The 24,919-nt window shown below is 43.2% G+C and overlaps 1 protein-coding gene across 1 annotated transcript in view; it reads left to right on the forward strand.

Moving 5' to 3' along the window:
- tbc1d19 (TBC1 domain family, member 19) overlaps positions 1 to 24,919 on the forward strand; it is a 43,607-nt gene that overhangs the window by 1,268 nt on the left and 17,420 nt on the right. The window contains exons 4-13 of the mRNA XM_079490458.1: positions 6,109 to 6,184; positions 6,387 to 6,461; positions 6,942 to 7,005; positions 8,373 to 8,419; positions 8,542 to 8,652; positions 10,367 to 10,439; positions 11,167 to 11,205; positions 14,859 to 14,971; positions 22,512 to 22,586; positions 23,150 to 23,212. Of these exons, the coding sequence (XP_079346584.1) occupies positions 6,109 to 6,184; positions 6,387 to 6,461; positions 6,942 to 7,005; positions 8,373 to 8,419; positions 8,542 to 8,652; positions 10,367 to 10,439; positions 11,167 to 11,205; positions 14,859 to 14,971; positions 22,512 to 22,586; positions 23,150 to 23,212 (736 nt within the window). The remainder of the gene's footprint in view (positions 1 to 6,108; positions 6,185 to 6,386; positions 6,462 to 6,941; positions 7,006 to 8,372; positions 8,420 to 8,541; positions 8,653 to 10,366; positions 10,440 to 11,166; positions 11,206 to 14,858; positions 14,972 to 22,511; positions 22,587 to 23,149; positions 23,213 to 24,919) is intronic.

Here is a 24,919-nt window from a genome sequence, read left to right on the forward strand (position 1 = left end):
CATGAAATGCAGCTCAAAGTGCTTTACAGAGCAATGGAGAAAGAAAGAAAAGAAAAGCAAGGCATAAACATTACAAAATAATAGCAGTAATGCAATACAGTGAGGACATGAATAACAAAAAAATTAAAAGATCAATTAAAAGCAAGAGTGTAGAAGTGGGTCTTGAGCTGTGCTTTAAAAATGTCTACAGAGGCTGCCTGTCGAAGGTACAGTGGGAGTTTGTTCCACGCCGTCGGCCCGTAGAAGCAAAAAGCTGCTTCCCCATGTTTTTTAGTTGCCATTTTTTTAGGCAAAGCGAGCAGGCCAGCCGTGGAAGACCTTAGGGGGTGGTAGGAAGGTGCGAGACCATTGAGAGCTTTATAAACAAGTAAAATAATTTTAAAATCAACCCTATTAGTCAATCCTATTAGTATATTTAGTACCAGTAAGACGAGATCGCGTGCTCGCATCCGCCATGGGTGACGGCAGACTGCTGGGCGAGCGCTGGCGCTTTGGCATGGGGGGGTCAGATCAACATATGGAATGAATTCTGTACTGGCCATATATGGAGCGTGTCTTGAGTGTACAGGGTTTGATGAGGTCAGATCAACATATGGAATGTCAGAACAGGTCAGCTCCATTTACTGTATGGAGATCTGGGTGGCAGCGGGGGCAGGGTTGAGTGTACAGGGATTGATGAGGGCCCAGGTAGGGCTGGGCCTTCATTTTATCGGGCCTGTTCTGTTGAGAACTCTAGTTTTTGCCGGCTGCCGGGCACGGCTGCACTAATAACTTTGGGGCAGGCCTGTCTAGAGTTTGAATGGACCGGTCCGGTATCAGTCAAAAGGGAGACATCGAAGAGGAAGGATGGGGACGGATCAACATATGGAATGTCAGAACAGGTCAGCTCCATATATGGAGATCTAAGCTTTTGAGGTTTGAGGTCAGATGTAGAGTTGCTGGCCGGCTCCATATACAGTATGCAGATCTAGGTGATGATTCAGTCTTCTCCATGTATGGCTATCCAGGGTTTGATGAGGTAAGTGTCGTGATCTTCATATATGGAGATGTCACGAGGCGTAATGGACTGACAACCATATGGAGGCGTGACCCGACTGACGGACAGGTCTTTCAGGTCGCAACAAAAACTACCACACTTTGATTAGTCTATCATGCACAGCAACTCTTCCATAATCTATGAATGCCTGGCTACAGAGAGTCTGCAATAGGCCTATCTCACAGCCCGCTTTTCACGCCCACTTCCGGTAAATAGTGGTGACTTTAACATTAGCATTTACACGTTTTTTTCTCTGGAGAATCTAAGTACATTTTCTAATGTAAAAATGTGACAGACCAATATTATTATGAAGCAAACAAGATGGTAAATCAGCTCGAACAGATAGAACAAACCTTACCTTGAGAAAACAAAAGTTGTAGACTTCTTAAATTACCTCTGTTAACATGTAGTGTCTATGGAGTGACGTCACGCTATCACCACTAACCCCGAAAGGGGGCGTATTAAGGGGGGCGGGGAAATTCTGTGAGATAGGCTTATTACAAAAGTTGCTACAGGAAGCTATCAAAGAACAAACAAACAAACAAAAAAAACAAGTGGAAGTGGAAAACGGCATTCCAAAAATAAATACAAATGCAAGACGGTTGTATCAAGTACGCAGTTACCTGTAATCTCTGTTCCTCCAGCTGCTAACGCGATTCATCCAGAGCCGTTACCTGTAATCTCTGTTCCTCCAGCTGCTAACACGATTCATCCAGACTCCAGAGCCTTCATCATTCAGAGCACATTAACCCATTTAGGCCCTGAGGCTGATTCTAAAAGTCTTCTAAATTTTCTGAAAAAACTATGTTTCTATGTCAGTGGGTTTCAAACTATTTCATGTCAAGGAGCCCCAGAATCATATTGTAATTGGCCGCCGACCCCCATCTGAAAATATGTTGTTCCAGGGCAAAGGTTTAAGTTCAAAATGTTCGCTCTGAAAGAATACATAATAATAATAATAATAATGGATTTTATTTATAATGCACTTTACATTCCTCAGAATCTCAAAGTGCTACAGTAGGCATAATTTATGAAACAATAGGTAAAAGCAGAAAAAAAAGAACATTACATGATTAAAAGCAGGAAACAAAAAACAACAGTTAATGAACATGAGGTCAGGGAATAAAATCATATTCAAAGATGTGCGCCACATTTTCACGATTTTTCAAAAATAGCATATACTATTTTTCAATAGCTAAAGTATAACATAATGCTTAAAACACCAAAAGGGGTTCCCGCCCAGAATGGGTTAAACCACTAATACCGGGAAAGCATCCGTGTCATTTTTGATTTGAGCGTTGGCTATTCAAAAAAATCCCAGATATACAAATGGTAAATGATGCATTTTATATAGCACCTTTATCCAAGGCGCTTTACAGAGATTGTGCATTACATTCACCCATTCACACACCGATGGCGACGGAAACCATGCAAGGTACCAACCAGCACATCAGGAGCAATTAGGGGTTCAGTGTCTTGCTCAAGGACACTTCGACACCAACTCTGGGGGAGCCCGGGTTCGAGCTGGCAACCTTGCGGTTACCATCCAACCACTCTACCCCTGAGCCACCGCCTAACGCATAACGCAGCCTGTATATCTGACATTTTTTTAACATTTTAGAAAAATCTTGAAAGTGTGAGAACATTTGTGGAATTGGCCTCGGGTCTTAATGGGTTAAACGGGAACAATGATGGTGCACCACATGCTGCTTTATATTATTTACAATTTTACACCCAATCATCCCCACAAGAGGAAGCACACCTGCTCCACCAAGCAATCTTTGTCATTTCCATTCATGAAAACATATTTTCATGTTTCTGAATTTCCATTTCCGCTAATCAGCACGCTAGAGATAGGCTTTGCACTTTTATGCGACCGCCAAGCTGAAATGGAAATGGGGGCAGGTGGTACATCCGCTTTTTCTAATAATCTAATAAGCGTTTTAAAATGTTGTGAGACAGTCGGAAGAGTGATGACAAAACAACACACACACACACACACACACACACACACACACACACACACACACACACACACACACACACACAAATCGAATTCTATTGTGAGCTTTCGGCCATAGCAAACATTTTGTGAGCCAACAGTCTGTGCCGTCAGAGGTGCCCCTGCCGGGACCCTTTGCAGCTCAGCCAGTCTCCGTTGCAGTCAGAATCACAAAGTTCATTTGATCATTTCACACACTGATGTGACTTGCAAACGAGTGATATAGAATACAGATCATGCAAATGTCATCCCTATGGCACCCTAGGCGGTTGCCTACTTTGCCTAATGAGAGGCCTGGCCCTGCTAGCCTGGCTAATAAGCCAAACTCAAATCACCGCCGGCAGGCAATTTCTTTTTGCCAACGGCTGATTCGGTCTGGCTTATTAGCCAGGCTATGGCCCTGCCACTAGGTGGTCCAAGTTTAGACCAATCAAAAACCTTTTTGTTGTCCTAGTGTGCATGTTCCTGAAATAGTACTGTTGCTTTAGATATTGTGACCCGATTTACTTTTCTTTTTTTTCCCCTTTTTTCCGGCACACATGATCTCCGGACCTATCCAATATCCAATAGGCCAGGAGGGCTGAGGGCATGGTGATGGAGGAGCAGCTCCTCCACCGCTGGTCCACCATCACCATGCCCTCAGCCCTCCTGGCCTACCGCTGCTCCTCCATCACCATGCCCTCAGCCCTCCTGGCCTACCGCTGCTCCTCCATCACCATGCCCTCAGCCCTCCTGGCCTACCACTGGTCCACCATCACCATGCCCTCAGTCCTCCTGGCCTACCACTGGTCCTCCATCACCATGTCCTCAGCCCTCCTGGCCCATCGCTGCGCCACCATCACCTCCGTGTGCACCAATATCCTTGTTTGTGTAATCAAATGTCGGGTTGGTTGTCGCCTATAATGTCTGGATATGAGATTTGTGTTAGTCTGCGTTGGACCCATTTGTCTCCGTCGGATATTGAAGACACGGTTTAATATGCTCCGTGCTTTTCTGTGTTATTTGATTCTTCTTATCATCTATTGCACTTTTCGTTTCGTTTCCCCATTATGTGTGTTCACAGCTCGCCAGTGGGGAAATTAAACGGCAGTCTATCAGTTTTTTTTTTACAATCACACAGTGCTATTTTCAACATGCAGTTTCTATTCAATTCAAACAGGGAAAAGCATGTCCTCCATTAAACCGTTTGTTCTACAATGGTATCTCTACCGGGCGGCTGTGGCTCAGAAGGTAGAGCAGGTCGTCCAATGATCCATGGGTCGGCGGTTCGAATCCCGGCTCCTCCTGTCCACATGTCGAAGTGTCCTTGGGCAAGACACTGAACCCTACATTGCCTCCAATGAGTCGGTCGGTGTGAGCTTGCCACCATTGGTGTGTGAATGTAGGAAGTGAGGAGGCTGGCGTCGACTGTTCGCCGCTTCACCTCCCAATGTATGAATGAATGAACCATTGTAAGCGCTTTGAGTAGGCACGTAGTGCATAGAAAAGCGCCATAAAAATGCAATTCATTATTATTATTATTATTATTATTACCATTTCACATGGATGGAAAGGTGACATAATTGCGACCGCAGGTCTATGAAAACGTGCACTTCCCATCAGTCAGTCAGTGTGTCCGTCACCCCACGTCTCCATATATGGTCATGCCTCGTGACATCACGTGACATCATCAGGGATGGAGATCCCTGTTGTCATCAATATTAAGCCCATATATGGGAATTCCCATATATGGAGACCCCTGATGTCATCAATATTGGCCAGCAACTCTACAACTACTGTACAAACCCTGTACACTCAAGACGCGCTCCATATATGGCCAGTAGCCTACAGAATTCATTCCATATGTTGATCTGATCCCCCCCATGCCAAAGCGCCAGTGCTCGCCCAGCAGTCTGGCGTCACCCAGGCGGATGCGAGCACGCTATCTCGCCCTTTTACTGGTGTATATTCCCTGTCGTCCTTAAGCCCAATTTATACTCTTATCCCATGATACTGATAGTTTTGCTTGCTGAGTCGACGAGAATTCATTTTCAAGCTGCGTTGATAGCTCGTAGTATAATTCTTGTCAGCAAGTGATGTGACACCGTGAACTTCCAACTACAGACTATAAATTAGACTTTGGCATAAGATTGAAACACCTACAGCTGCTCCGCCCACTGTTTTTCTTTAAGGGTGACATAAAACACTCCACCACCTCCCCCCCCCCGGCGCGAGTCAACCCAATGTCTTGTAGGGTGTTTATGTTGGGGTGAAGGTTGTGTAACACAAGGAGACCATGAGTCATGCAATATGTCTGAGGCATGATAAGTGGGCTTAGATGGAAACCACGTGGTCCACTTGGTTTAGAGGAGTTCACCAGGGGACTAAAGCAGTCTTTCCCAAACAATGGACCGGGAGCCATTTCTGGGTCGCAGTCCCACGTTTCCTATTATGAAATATATATTGCAAAAGATTTTCACAAATTAAGATAAAATAAAGACTGAAAAAGAATAAAATAAAAATAAGAAATTCAACGTAGCGTCGCACTTTCACTTAACCCAATTAGGCCTGACCTCAAAATTTTAAAAAGTTCTTCTAAATCCTCCAGTTTTCTGAAATAAATATTTTCACGATTTTTCAAAAATAGCAGACCTACAAGCTCGTAGCGCGCCACTCGGTGGCGCGCTATGAGCTTGTAGATCTGCTATTTTTCAATAGCTAAAGTATAACAATGTTTAAAACACCAAAAGGGCTTCCCGCCCGAAATGGGTTAAAAAACATGGTTTAAGTTTGGGTCTCGGGCAGACACCATGCATCTTTTGGATCTAGAGTTGAAATATGTGGGAATCCCTGAACCTGACTGACCCTTTATGCTTTATTGTAAATATAAAAAACGACAAACAAGGGGTTCTTGTTTGTCCCTCCAGACTTATTTTTGGCATATCATCATGCATAACATTTTATATACACACTATATTATATATACTGTACGCACGCACGCACGCACTAATCAGTAGTGTATATTTTGTATTCCAATATTCTCCATTGGTATTTCATGGGTTTTTACTTTTTATCCACTACTCTTGTGCAGCCAACCTCCCCCCAGTCATCCTGCAGTCCCTCCAGAACACCTCAAAGAGCCTCTGGCATACATGCGCAAGGCACAGGTCAGTCTGTCTCTTCTTATCTCCCTCTCGTGTGGAAGGCACCTCAGGTGATGATGCCCGGTCCCCAGTCTCTGCCTGCCCACGTGGGAGATGTGGTCCACTTTTTACCACTATGTTCTTTGTAGCACCGTATCTGCCACTAACTAACTGTGTGATGTGTGTGTGTGTGTGCGCGTGTGTGCGCGTTTGTTCTCTTTGACAGACCAACTGGGAGAAACGCATCCTCAAAAGCCTTAACAGCATGTGTACAGAGCTGGAAGTCCCACTGGCTCGCAAGGTGCCTTTAATGTGTTTTCAATCAAGGCTGAGCTGAGCATATTCACATTATTTCTCTGTTGTAGCTTCTGGGATTATTTCCTTTCCTTTTTTCACATTGTACCTTTGCACTGTATAGTTTATCGTAAGATTTTATGGGCGGTTGCACTTTGTTCACGCTTAAGCTTTGTTACCTAATTCTGTAGCTAACTTCTGCTCAAAAGCATAGTTAACAATGAAGGTCAAGGTAAAACCTTAGAGCAGATATGCAGATATCCATGAAACATGGAATGATCAGTAAGCTGTTAAAAGAAAAAAGTTAGTAACTAAGTAACTAATTCAGTAATTAAGCTAAGTAAAGTACTGTAACTTGCTTGGTTTCTCCAAATCAACGTTTCAACAAATACTGGTAACAAGTTACCTTTAAAGACATGATTAACTTTTGGGACAAAAAGGCCCGGGCCTGTATTGACAAGACATGTTTCTTCTTCCTGCTCCGCAGAGGCCTGTAGCGGAGCAGAATGAGCTTACCAACAAATGGAACGAGATGGGCACCGATGAACCAGGTGTGGACACTAACTCTTCTCCAGACCCAAGTTTTCACTAGATGAGTTTGGCAGCAACAATCAGGCACGGGTGTATTTGAGATTAGCATAAGTAGAGAGTACTGCCGAAGCAGACAACCCGCAACACTCACACAGGTTAGAGAAGCAGTGCTTCTATGTGCAAGGCTCCATGATACATGATACATGATACACTCCAGGTTAGAGAAGCAATGCTTCTAGGTGCAAGGCTCCATGATACATGATACATGATACACTCCAGGTTAGAGAAGCAATGCTTCTAGGTGCAAGGCTCCATGATACATGATACATGATACACTCCAGGTTAGAGAAGCAATGCTTCTAGGTGCAAGGCTCCATGATGCATGATAAAAGAAGAAATGTTCTTTTCACATGATGTATTTACCTCTGACGAGCAGACAACGATGTCATATTGTAGCTTCCCTTGCTGACAAGAATTGTACAATCCCCCCCCCCCACACACACACACTCTCAGTACATTAACCCATTTTGACCTGAGATCAGATTCTATAAATGTCTTCTACATCCTGACAGTTTTCTATGTCAGTCGTTCTTCGATTTTTCAAAAATAGCAGACCTACAAGCGAGCTTGTAGATCTGCTATTTTTCAATAGCTGAAGCATACAACATAATGCTAACACCAAAAGGGGTTCCCGCCCAAAATGGGTTAAGCAAGGATGTTAAAACCGAGAGGTAATGTCGTTTTTTTGTTTTGTTCTCGTCTCCATTATAACCAGAAGTTCCCTTGAAGGGGGAGCAGTGTTGGAGCACGGACAAAATTTGGATCCGAGAAGAACCATACCTGGAACCGAGCCATACTGTAGCTCGTGCAAACCTATCCAGAACCTGTGAAATACTTCACACGACACGGCATGGTTCGCCTAGTTCTTAGAAAGAGCCACTAGTATCCTAACAATGCTATCTGTACAGAGTAGGCTATGATAACATCTGGAGCCATGTGCCGTCCCCAGCCTATAAACACCAGGGATTGTGAGCATACAGTAGAGGCTGTCCAGGCTCCCCAGACCCAGACGCGATAACGACAGGAATTCCTCCTCCTCGATGCTAAACGTACCCCTTCTCTGGGCCGCTGTGCTATTTGCACACTGGCTCACAGTCCTACTTATGGATTGGCTGGCGGAATCACCATGACTTCTGTAGATGTCGTCTGGTTCAAGGCCGATTCGTACTTCACATACAGCTTTTGCTGCCTGAGACCGTTATTCAGCGTAATGGAAAGCCAGTTTTATGTTAGTCAGATGTACTCGACAGTATGTACAGTATGTACATAATTGCAAAATGACATGAACTCATGTGCAATTTCCTTACATTCTTGTCTTCCTGGTCAGATTTAAGTCGCTTCAGGCCTGTTTATGCCCCCAAGGACTTTCTGGAGGTAATTGGACTCCTGACTTATCAAATTATTCGCAGCGGTTCATTGTAAATTGTCTTGAAATGATGGAGAAGAATGGCGCTTGGCGGGCATGTTTGTAACGCAACCTTTCCCATGCTCGTCAGGTACTCGTCAGCTTGCGGAACCCCAACCACGATAACTGTGAGGAGGTCAGCGCCAGGAGCCACTGGGGTCTAATCCAAGTGCCACTCAATGTGAGGGACGTCCGGCAGATGGTAGGGGTCTGACTGTCGCCTTTTGTGTGTGTTTCTGTTCCAACTTTTTTTATTTTAGTTTCCTTTACTTCGTTGTACAAGAGTGTTGTATAAAGGTAGCGCACAAAAATTACAAAAAAGCCAATCTACAAGCTCACAAAACAAGAAATGATCACATATGATATTTTTTATATGATATTTGTCAGGTGAAAGAAGCGCTGTCTCCGTTGTGTTCTCCCCCCCATATTAGTATGATTATTATTTTAATAACGTGTATGTTTGTGTGTCACAACCTCGTGCCTCGCGGCCCGGCGGCCATTGTTTGCATTTGTTTCCGACGTTCTGTGCGTGGTTCAATGACTGTGTTTTGTTGTGGCTTGAGGCTTCCCTGCTGTCCAGCTCATAACATTACAGTAGCAGCTGACTGTTGTCGCTTCGAGGCTGCTGGCGGCGAAGCTTGCACGCAGCGGTGCGGAAATCAGCCCTTTCGCCGTGTGTGTGGCATAGCTTAGGAGGCAGTCATACTACACTCCCATTGGCTTAGGCAGAGGAGGCAGACGTAGCAGACGAGGCAGCCAATCACATCAGTCGAACTAGGTCGCGCAAAGTGGCACTGTGGTCGCTTACATTTAATGAGCGTTGTTAGGTCAGGTTTCACCTGACAAAAAGTTGAAAGTGAAAATGTTATTTAATTTAAAGTATAGAGGGTATGCGCGTGACATCATCATCATCAAACCCGGAAATTATGAGGGAATGCCTACTGAGTGGCAAAAAACTACTTCTGGCCTTGACACCCAACAGAAAAGTCCTATCTAAGTGCAGTAAACAACGTTAAACAACGTTAAAGTCATTTGTCACACACTTTGCCACCCTCTATTAACAAGAGAAGCGAGAACTGCTGTTTTGCTAATGTTTTGAAATATGTTGTAAGTGAAAGTCTGTGTGGGTGTTATGTAAGGGATAATATCTGGCTAGGTGGTCATTGTCGGGAGATAATTCACCGACAGGGAGTTTAACCACCGAGGCAAAGCCGAGGTGGTTACACTCCCTGAAGGTGACCACCTAGTCAGATATTATCCCACTTATTACATGGCTACCTAACATAAATTAATACATTGACCCAAAACACAACAAAAAAAGTATTCCATAAGTTCACGCTGGCTGCGTCTGGCCAGCTGCAGGGCTGCAGCACTGTCGGAAAACAAGGAAGTGAGTTGATCGAATAGAACCCATTTTCGGGTCCTGCTTCGTCTATTTCTCGCTCAAATGTTTTCAAAAACATTTTTTAGAGCAATGTTTAGCTGTAAATGACATTGTGTGTCACTAGTGTGTTTGTGTTTACATGGCTGTCATGTTGGAAACAGCAGTAAATCAAGCGGGGCGCAGCCGCGCAGCTGGTGCTCAGATGGTTTGATTAGGCAGAGGTCTGTTATACAGCGGAGCGGTCATTATGATGACATAACTCACCGCTGAATTAAGCGATTGACCAATCAGAATCAAGCATTCAACCAAGCCATGTAATAAATAAATATAATCAATGAAAAGTATGTCAAAGTAAGTACTTGTGACTAAATAATAACTGAATTGAATCCTCTGGAAGAACTAGCACATACCATACATAAAATGCTGTGTATATAGCAGTGTCTGCAATTAATGGAAATGGAAATGGTACAAAGTTTCTCTAAGGTTGTCGAGTAACAGTCAGATTGAAGCCTGTTTGTTTTTCACCCATCAGAGAGAGGCTTATTCAGAACTAAGCTTGACCACTGGCCAGCTGGGCATCGATGACAACAGTCACATGCATCCAGGTAATCATCAAAACAGTTTAACAGTTTAACAGTTAACTACTGTAAATGTCTTTTACATTGTGTCCGCTTTTATTCATTTTATTCAGCTTTTATTCATACCATTTTATTCAGTCACTAGGAGTTTGTGACTGATCAAAGTGCATGTGTGGCAATATTCCGAAATACTGTATGAGGTCTTTGACACTCATTTGATCTACAGATAAGGTGGCAATAAATTACAAACCTTGATCTCAAATAGAAAATGGACAGAGATCGATTTACACAATTTCATCTATATGTTCAATTGAAAAAAATACATGGTGGAATTTTCATGATCAGAGGTGAAATGTTATTTGTTGATACAAGACTAGAATTTTGATCTAAATGACACATTTTCCTGGCTTCCAGTAATGAACATTACTTAGTTTGTAGGAAAATGTTGGCGATGATGGATTCATCAGTGAAAACACAGATAAACATGTGTTTACTTTATAAACACGGCAGATGCAAACAGGTGTAAACAAAGCAGGCTTCAGGGCTGCACCGTGCCTGTCTGGTATCCCTCAAACCATATCTCTGTATGAACAGTAATAGTCAGTTTTATAGTCTAGCTCTCGGGATTTAAATAGTATTGTCGTCTGGTTGTGTGTTTGTAAATCAAGCTGATAAAGTTGGCGTGATCTTAAAGCGGATCCCTCCCTGCTGATCGCTGATGTATTCCTGTTCCTTCTCTCCCATCGCTGCACAGATTTGTTTGAAAGCGAGTATGTTCAAATCGGGAATAAAGGTAAGGGGGGCAGGGGTTTGGTTACTATTTTAAACGCTTTCACGGTTTGGTCTAACTTTGCCTCATTGACATGGCCAGAGTTTTACATCCACACGATACGTACAATCACATGCTGAAATTTTTCAGGACACCTCAGATCTAATATTGACGAATACACTCTCAAAGCTTGTTGAAGGTCAAGTCTTCTTCCATGACCTATAGAGAATCATCCATGTGGCTTTAGGCCTCTCTTCGTCGGCTCTCTGCAGGATCCATTCGGAAGGTTTTATTACTTTCGCAAGCAAGAGCACGCAAGTACTGTGGTCGTGCTCGTACGAATGTGCGTATGCTCGGAGGTATATATACTGATGATGTTAATGGTGACGTAATGAAGATATGTTTCAATGTCGGGTTATAACTGGCTGTCGATGGTGACGTAATTAGGATATGTTTCAGTGTCGGGTGAATTAAAGGTAATGTCTGTATGTATACATGTGTATGTAATCTGAAACCTATCTTTATTACGTCACCATCGAAAGCCAGTTATAACCCGGCATTGATACATATCTGAATTACGTCACCATCAACATCAGTATATAATATATACCTACATATAGCCGACCACAGTTCACCTTTAATTCACCCGACACAGAAACATATCTTAATTACGTCACCATCAACATCAGTATACCTACCAAGCATACGCACATAAAAAAGCCAGCCGAACACAGTATAGTACTGTCAACTTACAACTTACATACATGTATACATACATACGTTACCTGTTACCCAACCAATTGTACACATTGTAATCACTTTCGTAATTCATTTCAATGTTTTACAGAGAGGCTGAGATTTGAAAGTTTGTAGCGGTCGACAGTACTAGTAGGCCATTTATGGCCTACTTGTGTGCAATGCGCAAGTAGGCACTCGACAGAGTGCAGTTCTAGTTATTAAAGCTCTCAACGGGTTGGCCACTTCTTCCATTTCTGATCTACATGCCCTCAAAAAGGTCACTGTCGAGGACCATTAGTTGTTCCTGGCAGTTCCATACATAGTCCTGGTTAAAGCTTGAAAAGGAGAACGGGAGCAGTCGTCTTGGTTAGCGGGCGAACGGATCTGAAAAGATACTAGTACAAAGGATCAAACACCGGCCGTGAAAAGGCCTTATGTGACACGAGGCACAAAGTGGATAAGGTAACACAAAGGATCAAACACCGGCCGTGAAAAGTGGAAGTGCTCTGTGAAGGCCTTATGTGACACAAGGCACGAGGTGGATAGGTAACACAAAGGATCACCAACACTCACAGGAGGATCTTTTATTTTAATGACCTCGCAAGAGCAGCGGACGTTTCGCCATGTGCCTTCCCGAGTGTGATAATTGCTAATTACGCGGAGGAAGGCTCCGGCCGAAACGTCTCGCTGCTGTGGGGCTGCTTGTGATCATTTGTACTTTGTTCAAGCTGATCCACCTATAGGACCCTGACGTCCCTATTATGGATATGTCGTAATAGGTGAATATTCTGTGAAAATAGCATCTACAAGGGCATATGTCCCGCTCACCTCCGCCCCACCCCCTTCCTGGTGCTGCGGCCATCTTGGAAACTAAACACAATATAAACGGTGGGAGAGGGGTGGGGCCGAGAAAGGCCCTTATTGTTGTAGAGCAGCACACTTTTTTGACTTGAGAGCTACTTTAAAAATGACCAGTTCAACAAGATCTACTGACCAAAATCATTATCCCTTTGCTGTGTAAATAGTTTAAAGTTACATAAGACACACTTGGAACGGGAAATAGAGGGGGGAAATGGAATTGGTAGGTTTTATTATAACTTTATAATACTACTGATTGTTTGTGTGCAACACTCTTGAAAACAACTTGCATTTGAGTTGAGCTAACAGGCCCTTTTTATGTCAATCAATCAAGTCACGTTAATTCAAGTGGTAGATTATATATATTTTAGGGGCATGTCATGTGGTCTACCGTGCTGGTGCAAAGGTGGAGCCTTTGTGATCTCATCCCATGATTATCCCATGATTATTCGTGTTATTCAATTTTGTATAGCACAATTTTGGTCAACATCAGGCCTTTTCAAAAGTGTGTTCTGCATATACTGTACAAAGAGAAAGTGAAAATATGAGAATACAAATTGCATTACATTTACTTTAGCAAAATGCATGAAAGCAGATATGTCTGAGTGATTCTTTCCTTCTCTCCCTCTGCCTTTGACTCAACTTTTGCTCCGTCTTTCCCTCTCCCTCGCACATAACCCTGATGTCTGTCTTTCCCCCCTCTCGCTCTCCCTCACACATAACCCTGATGTCATCTCCTGCCATAATTAATCGTCTCCTTCGCCCTCTCAAGTGCCGTCGTCCCCCGCCGTCTCTCCTAACAGGCCGAGAGGCGCACTTTAACTCAACACTCATCAGCGTGCCATGAATCCAACGTAAACACTGACCTCTTCTAAACCCCAATCAGTCTTTTCAATCTGCGGGACTCTTAAGCACACAGCCACCATTTCATATATACACACACACGCTTAATTGCCTGTGTGTTAGCTCGGTCCCACTCCTTGGCTGCCGTGTGTTTGCCAGGGGGCCACAGCGTATACGGTCGTGAAGGGTGTTTCATGTTTATGGCTGACTTAACACCTCAAGTCAAGGACCGTGCGTGTTTTGGGCGCTGTCATGCTTTGATGGAAGTAGACTGGAGTTTCGATTTTTGTTGTAGTGTCTGTGTTCAAAACTGTTGAGTGGCTTTCATGGGCTAATGTGATGACTAATTGTTAACAGGCTTTGGCAGAGCCATTTCTGTGCAGACGTATGTCCTCAGGCAAGGCGGTGAATCCCAAACGGTTCTGAAAGGCCACTGTGCCACGGCCTGCACTCGCTTTACGCCCTGCCAAAAGTGTTGCACCGTTCTGTTCTTTGCGGGTGTTTGTTTGATTGATTTGAAGTATTTATTAACAGTGTGTAGAATTACAGTACATTTCAAGCACAGCTCAATACAAAAACTGTTAACTGTGGACGACACCATAAAGCATTACACTTGTTTACAATAGGGATCACCGTTTTCAATTCATCAAAACATTTAGAGACGTACAAATATGCACTATGAAATCATCATAGAGGTAAAAAGGGGGTGGGTTGGGGGATTCAGATTTTAAGGGGGCCAGTTTCGAATTGCAGCCGTCCGTAGGTGCCCTTTGAGAGCGTTTTTGAAGGAGTCTAGGGATTCGCATGTCTTAATGACGTTGGCAGGGCGTTCCACATTTTGGTGGCATAGGAGCGAAATTAATTTAGTCCCTTGTTAGTGCCAAATCTGGGTTGCACATGGTTTGTTGAACTCCCTCTGGTGTTGTGGGTGTGGACATTAAGGAAGTATTTAGACGGGTACATTGGTATCTTGGTGGTGTATCGAATCTTGTGGACCAGACCCATTGCAAGATGCCGTACTCTGTCAACCCTAAGCCATTCCAGCCTGTCAAAGTGGGCAGGGGTGAGGTGGGTTCAGGGAGTGAGACCAAGTAGAAGCCTGACCAGTTTGTTTTGGGAAGTCTGGAGCCTTGTTTTAGCCTTTGTTCAGTTTTTACACTCGGTGTATGTTGATGGATTGGTGAAGGATGTCGTTGCCTTTACTGTTGGTAACTGTTTCTGTCTCTCTCCCTTACCAGTGTTGTCTGCGCAGGACTGCGCTGCAGCACAGCAGTACAGCAGACAGGGCTGTCCCACGGGGCTCCGGGCAGATCTGTGGGCCCTCATCCTCAACTCCACCAACCAGCCCCAGGTACGGTACTGTACATGCACGCACAGTAAGTAAGTGATAGGGCATTCACTTCTAGTCATTTTTACTAGTTGACTAGTTGCCTAGTCGACTAGTTGTTTAACTACCTATTATGTAAAAAATAAAAAAAATAAACTTTTCTTTTTTTTTTATAAAAATATTTGTACATTGAAAAACTGTCTACATGGTGACTATAACTATAATCTACCTGATCTTGAGGCCTACAAAATCGGGAAAAAAATAAAAAAGATGAACTTTTTCTTCTTCTTTTTTTCTTATCAACTAGTCAACTAGTACCAACAAAATCGAAGGTGGATTTACTAGTCGACTAGTAAACTAGTCGACTAGTTGCTTAATGCCCTAGTAAGTGAGTACATTTTATTTATAGAGCACATTTCACAGACATCATAGTCACAAAGTGCTTCACAACAATAAAATCACACCCGTGTGAATTGAGTGGTGCAACTCCCCTCTCCCCCTGGCCATCCAGTTTTTGATGGCCGCTAGACATTCATGGAGTGTGTTGATTATGTCGATATTATCTGGCTTGAATGAGCAGTACAGCTGAATGTCGTCGGCATAACAGTGATAGGAGATACCCTCAAAGCTGCTTATTATTGGTCCTAGGGGAAGTAAATATAGAGCGAATAGAAGTGGACCTAGGACCGATCCCTGTGGAACGCCACATGACAGTGTAGAGGACTCAGAGGATAAATTAAAACACAATAAAACGGATTGGAGCGTCCTACTTTGGCCATTAATAGCTCAAAAGAGGAACCAGAACTCACTGTCCGGGTGTTCCTGGGAGCACAGGAGATGAACGAACAATCTGCTGGACAGAGCTCAATCAAAGAGGTGTAGTCCTCTGGTTTCTGCCATGTTCCTGTGAGAAACAGAAAATCTAGTTTTTTTAGATTTGAAAAATATCATTCCAAATAAATTATTTATTATTGATGGAGCGGGCATTTTGCAGCGCAAATTGAAATGATTGCGGGCCAATAATACTTCCAGCAGTGGGAACCCGTGGAAGCGGTTGGAGGCATGTTTTGGGTGGAACATGATGCAGGTGTCTAATATTACGGGGTCGGTGAGATATAGCAACAGGGATAACAGAGGGGGCCATGGCAATTTGTGGCGGAGGGGAGTGGAAATCAGTGTTGTTTTTGTCGACTAAAACTAAGACGAAAAATGTTCGTCGACTACCTTTTTCCACTGACAAAAACTAAATGGAAACTAAATGAAAACTAAGCTATGGTGACTAAAACTAAGACTAAATATATTGACAATTTCGTCAACAGATAAAAACTAGACTAAAATGCTATAGGGACTAGTGGACTTGGTTGCATGCTGAAAATAGCCGATCTACAAGCTCACAACGCGTCGCGTTGCGACGCGTTGTGAGCTTGTAGATCGGCTATTTTCAGTGTAAAAACAGTCATTACGATGGCATCAACGCCCACCAAAATACATTTTAGTTGACTAAATCAACTGTAGATTTAGTCGACTAAAATCTTATGACATTTAGTCGACTAAAACTAGACTAACACTAAAACATTCCGGGTGACTAAAATGTGACTAAAACTAAATGGAAACTATTCAAGAGACTATGACTAAAACTAAAACAGAAATTTGCTGCCAAAAACAACACTGGTGGAAATGTGGAGGAAGGGGATGCGTTGTTAGTAATTGGCGTCATGTAGTGACAGTATTGGTGAGCTGACGGGTGACGTTAGAGGCCAGTACTTTCTTCTTCCCCGTATAATTTAAATGAATATTGTCATAAAATAACGGAGGTTTCTTCCAAACGGAGTCAATATAGTCAATATATCAATATAGCCATACCCAGTCGCACATGCCGCGCATGCCTACAAGTCGGTCCCTCGCCGTGTTTATCCGCTGTCAGTGATTGTTATAAAGTGGCCAGGCGTGCACGGAGGAAGCTATTCTCAGCCTTCATCTCGTGTACAACAAGGTGAACCTTTCAACCGATCCCATTTCCTCACCTCATCATGAGGAGGCTGTTAATTCATTCTGGGCGGGAACCCCTGTTGGTGTTTTAACTAAGCATTATGTTATACTTTAGCTATTGAAAAATAGCAGATCTACAAGCTCATAGCGCGCCACCGAGTGGCGCGCTACGAGCTTGTAGGTCTGCTATTTTTTTTAAATCGTGAAAATGTGGGGCAAATCTTTGAATATATATTCTTTCAGAAGACTTTTTTTTTTTAATTTCGACGTCGGGCCTAAATGGATTAAGGGCCTGCTGTGCATTCAAGTCAGTAGAGATGCTTAATGATGCAACACAGGCTGTGTTGGTATGTGGTACATTCAGCTCGCTGTTAACACACCCTCTTTGGCATTCAGAGAGCTGTTAACATATACTGTAGTATCCATTGGGGGTTTCTTTGTGGGTATCCTTGTGAACCAATGTCCGCTCAGACGGTGGGGCTTGATTTAGTGGATGTGTATTCTTGTTTATAAACAAGATAAACCTTTATTGATCCCCACGGGGAAATACAGGTGTCACAGTAGCAACAGCAGGACGAGTGGTTAAAATCTGTTGGTATATACGTGCTGTTGTACTGGCGTAAGCACACATCATAATTTGTTTTTCCAGAACTCATTCTTGAACTCAACTCGATATTGATTTATTTTCTTTCCTTCTTTCTTTCTTTCTTTCTTAACTGATATTACAGTATATTCACCCAGGGGTCTATACTTTCTTCCCTCTAGTCTACACCAAATCTCTTTGCCAAAAATAGCCTGACAATTAAGCTCACAAGCTTGCCTGAGCTTGTAGAGCTTCGGACTGTTCGGTCTGAATCCGATCAAATTGCCACTGGCCATGGCACACCCCGGGTCATTGAGGCTGTTTCGTTGGTAAGTTATGTCTGGGACACACACAGACAGACAGACACACACAGGTTCCGTGAATCAATAGATGGATAATGTTCCACTATTGAATACAAATATTCATATTTATTATATTGTTTGACATTCAAGCAGTGAACTTGCATCCAAAGTTGTTTTTTGGATTGCACTGACTTGCATTGAGCTTCCGGGTGCAAAGGAACCCAGTTACAGTAGATCCCCCTGCACAGGGCTGGACTGGCCACAGGTCGTACCAGGCATATTCCCGGTGGGCCACGACCGTAGGGGGCCGCCATGATTTTATTTTTTTGACAGGCAGGCAGGCCAATAGGCGGCAGGCCACCAGGAAAGGTCTGGGCGTGCTGCAATTCTGCCAGTGCCATCATGATAATTTCACTGTACCTGTATCAGTGAGTGACAAATAAACCCTCTACAAAGGGTTGTGTAGTTGTCTGTTGGTTTGTATCATTAATGTTGTTCTGTAAAAGTAGTGGTATTAGGGCTTGTTTGTTTGTGTGTGCCTCGACGGAGTGGGCTGTAGTTTCTGCTATCTGCACGCTGGTTGTGGTGGGCCGGTCTGGGCCAAATTCACGCGAAAATGACCGGGCCGAATTTTTGTCCCAGTCCAGCCCTGCCCCTGCATGTTTCTGAGGTGGACCCACAGATCAGAGCGACAGAGTCCCACATACAGCCAGGCAGACATATCCCAGCGGGCCCTAATGTTTACACCACGGTGTCCTGGCTGCTCCAATGCCAACGTAATCAAACGCTGGTGATTTAGCATCAGTTAGCTCAAACAGAATGGGTTGCTCCCTGTGTGGCAATTGCCCTGTATAAATGTTGAGAACATCCCCACCTCTACAGTACACCCCCCCCCCCCCCCCCTCCCGTAATATCCCATCTGTCCTGATGATAACGCTGTGGTGGCCGAAAGTACTCGAGCCCATTACTCTGCCATATCTGTATTGCGTTCAAGTACAGCAGTGCTTGCTCTGAAATAAATACTTGAGTATTCAAAAGTACATGCTTTTAAAAAAAATACTTCCCGTCCATCCATCCATCCATCATCCATCTGCATCCGTTTATCCGGGGTCCGGTCGCAGGGGCAACAGTTCCAGCAGAGAGATCCAGACTTAAGAATTCAAAAGTACAAATTACAAAGTACATTTTGATTTTGATATCAACGGATTTCTGTGTTGAATTCTATGTCTTTTTTTAACAAATATCATTAATCCAAAAACAAACTGCTATTTTCACTATATTTGAAATAGGGCTTTTCCTATTTTCCTTGCTAGAAATGTAGTCGAGGGAAAGTAATCAAAAGTATCCAAAAATACAAATACTAAGTAAAGTACAGATACTCAACAAAATTGACATGGCCCATTCGAACCGGGAAAGCATCTGTTTTCAGTGTTGGCTAATTAAAAATAGCAGATCTACACAAGCTCACTTCATGCCACGGGGGGGGGGGGGGGGGGGGACCACTGTTGTAGGACTCAAGTAAATGTACCAAGTCAGCGTCCACCATGGATAAAACAAGGCATGCCGTGAGGAGATGGATCTCTGAGGGAGAGCAACAGGCACCTGGCTGAGATCTGGAGAGTGTTTGCAGGATCCCAGACCCACACGTCGAACAGAAAGTCAGGAGGTGTCAGTACTTTCTGTTTGTGTGCACCGCTGTAGTTTGAAGTCCTTGCATAACTGTGGTGGTTTGTTAAATACTTTAATCTGTTCAACGTCAAACTTTCGTTTTTATAGTACATAACATATTGCACATTAAATTCCTGCATCTGTTCAACATCAAACTTAGTTTTTATAGCACATTTTGCACATTAAAATGTAACACGACATCGACTTGTTCTCCACTGATGCTGCAATTCTTTCACCATGAAATCCACCGCAATATTGTTGTCTTTGCAGACCAGTTACACATACTTTGGTGGGGTGCCTTTACTGGCCTTCTTCTAACCCCCACATCAGTTATGCTAATTTTCTGATCCGTGGTCAGATAAAAACAAAATTTCTGTTAGAAAACAAATCATTTGAAATGTCTCACTTTGCTTTGTATGAGCAGAACACTTTCTTCCTTCTGGGTATTCCCTCCTGTCCAATCTGGTTTTGGCCTTGTGCCCATGCTTGTTTTGCACTTAAACCATATATAGTTTGTTTGCTGGTGCCCTCCAGGGGACTTGGTCCCCTCCTATTTTCCCTCAACACCAAATTCTCTTCGCCAAATTAGCCGATCAACAAGCTCAGAGCGTGTCATGTTGCGACACACTGTATGATCGGAGATCTGCTATCTTCGTGGAATATTTGCATGTCTTTGCCAAGATGTGGAACAGGGACTCTCTAGGGGTCAAGTGTGGTTATAACATCATGGAAGTGATTTATTTATTTATTGCTTAAATAAGTATTAAATAGCTCTATATTACCACATTAATCATTGAGAGTTGGTTCAGAAACAGGGATAATAGCCCTGTCACTCCTGCTCTTTAGTCTCTTTAACAGAAAATACATTTTCAGGTCAGGAGGATACCATTTTCATTGGATCAGGAGGAGAGAGAAGTCAGTCATACAGGATAAAGAAATTAAACTGGAAGTGATGAAACACGATCACACAAAACCTGAAGGTCTACAGTACCTCTGGGTCTCTTCTGCTTCCGCTGTTCATTTATTTCCAGGGTCCTTAACCCATTCTGGACGGGAACCCCTTTTGGTGTTTTACTTTAGCTATTGAAAAATAGCAGATCTACAAGCTCATAGCGCGGCACCGAGTGCCGCGCTACGAGCTTGTAGGTCTGCTATTTTTTTTAAATCGTGAAAATGTGGCACAAATCTTTCAATATATTTTCTTTCAGAGCAAACGTTTTTAACTCAAATATTTGCTTCTGGGGGAGGGAGGGAGGGGGGGGGGTTCCTGGAACAACATATTTTCAGATGGGGGTCGGCGGCCAAATACATATATTTTTGGGTGTCCTTGACATTAAATAGTTTGAGAACGACTAACATAGAAAAATAGGGTTTTCACTTCTACATAATCGTCCTCAAGTCTAAATAGGTTAACATCTGTTACCAAAGACATTTTTATTTCCCCTTTTCCACCAACATTGCCTGTTTTCTGGTTCTTTTATGACAGCTCTGAGATTAACCACGCTGCCGGAAACATGAGTCGTCTCCTGCTATCGTCACTGTCAGCGAATAATAGCTTAAATTTAACAACCTTCGTGAGGTGGTTAATGGGTTTCTTTTAAATAATATATGGCGCAAACCGTTCATTCTGCACGCTAGGGATTTTTTTCGAAACACGTCCTCCTAGTACAGAGCTTACAGATAGGCAGCTCCTTTTATTTATTGGTATCGAAATCACATTACTAGAAAATTATGACATTCAGAAAGCATTATATTGGATTTTCACCCTCATCTCTTGTGTCAGCAAAATGAACCACTTATGATCCACACAATATGGATGCTGAGGTTCAGGTGGTTAGAGATTTGAACTCTCGGTTGATGATGATGAGCAGGGGGGTCATCACCATGTTGGTGATTATGAGCAGGGGGGTCATCACCATGTTGGTGATTATGAGCAGGGGTGTCATCACCATGTTGGTGATTATGAGCAGGGGTGTCATCACCATGTTGGTGATTATGAGCAGGGGGGTCATCACCTTGTTGGTGATGATGAGCAGGGGGGTCATCACCATGTTGGTGATTATGAGCAGGGGTGTCATCACCATGTTGGTGATTATGAGCAGGGGTGTCATCACCATGTTGGTGATTATGAGCAGGGGGGTCATCACCATGTTGGTGATGATGAGCAGGGGGGTCATCACCATGTTGGTGATTATGAGCAGGGGTGTCATCACCATGTTGGTGATTATGAGCAGGGGTGTCATCACCATGTTGGTGATTATGAGCAGGGGTGTCATCACCATGTTGGCTCGTGGTGGACATTTTTGTCAAAATTCCATTTTTGCCACGGACGTACCAAATGAGTGGACAAGCTAAGCCCTGAATGACCATAACAGGTCTGTAACTCCGAGGGTGTTCAAATGAAACCATTTTGTACACTCTCAGAGTTAACCCATTTTGGGCGGGAACCCCTTTTGGTGTAGCTATTGAAAAATAGCAGATCTACAAGCTCATAGCGCGCCACCGAGTGGCGCGCTACGAGCTCGTAGGTCTGCTATTTTTGAAAAATCGAAGAACGACTGACATAGAAACATAGCTTTTTCAGAAAACTGTCAGGATGTAGAAGACATTTTTAGAATCTGATCTCAGGTCAAAATGGGTTAAGGGGGTCCTTGCAAATATAACATTTGAGAACCTCTACTAGTTGGACTCCTAATGTGCCTTAAGTGTCATACATACTCTGAAGAAAACCTGGAGACTTGACATTCAGTAATTGGGTCTCATGATCAAAATAACATTATAATGATGTGTAAAAACAGAAAATCTTTGCCACGGACACATTTGTCCGTGTGCGGACATATTGATGAGCCCTGATGTGTGTGTGTGTGTGTGTGTGTGTGTGTGTGTGTGTGTGTGTGTGTGTGTGTGTGTGTGTGTGTGTGTGTGTGTGTGTGTGTGTGTGTGTGTGTGTGTGTGTGTGTGTGTGTGTGTGTGTGTGTGTGTGTGTGTGTGTGTGTGTGTGTGTGTGTGTGTGTGTGTTCAGGATGTGATGCACTACGAGCAGCTGAAGGCAGGGGTCATACAACACGACCTGCTGGTGGACAACCTCATCTACAAGGTACTGTACACTCCACTTCATTTGGTTTATAAAATGAAATGACCAAAAACTGGTGATTTCACTGCTTTTCCATATACTGACAACAGTTACATGTGTATTTCCCAGTTAACCACATTAACCTCTAAAACCAAATAGGGTATATTTTGACTGGGGTCCCTCAGGGTTCTATCCTTGCCCACCTCCTTTTTTCCCATCTACGGCGCCAAATCCCTTTGCTGAAAATATCCAGTCTCTGTATCGCCCTTAACAAAAACGCTGCTAAATTACATAGATGCACTTTACACCTTTGTACTTTTTTTCCCCGTGCATGTATGTTTTCAATGCTTTGTTTCCTAATGTAAGGTACTGTTTGCCTGTTTTGTTTTATGTTTTCATGTGGGGACTGCAGACAAAAAAAATATTTTTTGCTAAATCCGGTGTATTTACACTGGATTTATGTAGTGTCCATTGACGCGTTGTCCCGTCTAAATAAACAAATGAAGTAAAGTAAAGCAAGCACACAACACAATGCTGCGTGTCGGCTTGTAGATCAGCTGTTTTCGATGCTTTGTCCCATCCTCCAGGACGTGAAGCTCACCGCCAGTAATGACGACTACTACTTTGTCTTTGAAGACTATCTCTATCAGGTGAGCTTAATTCTTCCATCTTCATCTCTATCAGGTGAGCTTAATTCTTCCATCTTCATCTCTATCAGGTGAGCTTCTTCCATCTTCATCTCTCATTTCAACGCATCCGTTTCTGTCCTAGTTTGTGTGTTGTCCACTCAAGCCCACCCATTTTCACAAAGGTCAAAATGATAACCTTTATTTCACATATCATTGTCGGGCAGAAAGCTAGTATCTCCATATTCCCCCCCCCCCCATAAAGTAATGCCTTACTTTGTTGTACAAGAGTGTCACGCAAAAATAGCAAAATGAGTCTACTGAGTATACTATACTCAAAAACACAATCTGACTGTGGTAGATACACGGGTAACCCAGGTTCTCTGAACATATTATGTTCCTGTACCTGGGTTATATATAATATGTACGTACATATTATCAATATGTACGGGAAGCTGCCCCGTGGGGTCAGTTTCCCATACATATTGATAATATGTAGTGGAGAGCCAGTCTCGAACACGATAGAGAACAGCTTGTGACTAAATAACTATGTTGGATCTATTGGAGCACACATTCTTTTTCCCATTTTCTGAAAAGTAACAGTTTTGGACAGTAGACCTATATGGTTTCTGCTTGACAACGATGACTATGCACTAAGGAGACACCCAGGAAGGTGCAGTGTGCACTCATGTGTCGACGGTGCCGTGCATTGGGCACCCACGGTGCATTCAGACCTACACTTCTAATCTCTCGAGACGTATCCATGTTACATCCTCGTCCAGTTTCATACCACTAGATGACACAAAACTGGATGTTTATTAGCTTCATACTTCGTCTTTGGATGTCCCAAAGGATTAACCCATTTAGGCCTGACGTCGAAAAAATAAAAAAAAAAAAGTCTTCTGAAAAAATATTATATTCAAATATTTGTGCCACATTTTCACGATTTTTCAAAAATAGCAGACCTACAAGCTCGTAGATCTGCTTGTAGATCTGCTATTTTTCAATAGCTAAAGTATAACATAATACTTAGTTAAAACACCAAAAGGGGTTCCCGTTCAGAATGGGTTAAACTCATTGCAATAGCATCTAATCTCAGCGATTGATAGCAGCATCACCACCACCTCACCTGTTCTATTTTCTGCCACGTTACTTCAGAGATTATCGCAACAGACACAGAAAACGTCTCCAGTCTGAGGAGCGTTTGTTATTATTAGCCGCTCCAGTAGCCACAGCTTTGTTTGCCTTCTCACCTGTTGGACCCCCCCTTATCGTGATTACACAGGCGTGGCTCAAAAGCCTCACATCTCTGTCAATATTGGCCGATAGTGAGCACACACTAGTCTGTGAAAACTTGTGGAAGTGGTGGGCAGTAGTATTAGTGTAGGGGAAGGGAGTTGGAATGAGCAATACTTCTCTTAATCCATTGAGACCTGGAACGCATCCATGTCATGTTAGCGTTAGCGTTTTAAACATTATGTTATAATTTAGCTATTGAAAAATAGCCGATCTACAAGCTCATAGCGCGCCACCGAGTGGCGCGCTATGAACTTGTAGGTCTGCTATTTTTGAAAAATCGTTAAAATGTGCCTCAAATCTTTCCGAAAATTGTCATGATTTAGAAAACTTTTTTTTTTAAATTTCGACGTCAGGCCTGAATGGGTTAATTACTTTGTAGGTATGCACTGTACTTGGGTATCATGTAACATAGGCGAACATTTGGTGAAAATA

This window comes from Electrona antarctica (assembly GCF_951216825.1).
Source record: "Electrona antarctica genome assembly, chromosome: 21".
NCBI lineage: Eukaryota > Metazoa > Chordata > Actinopteri > Myctophiformes > Myctophidae > Electrona > Electrona antarctica.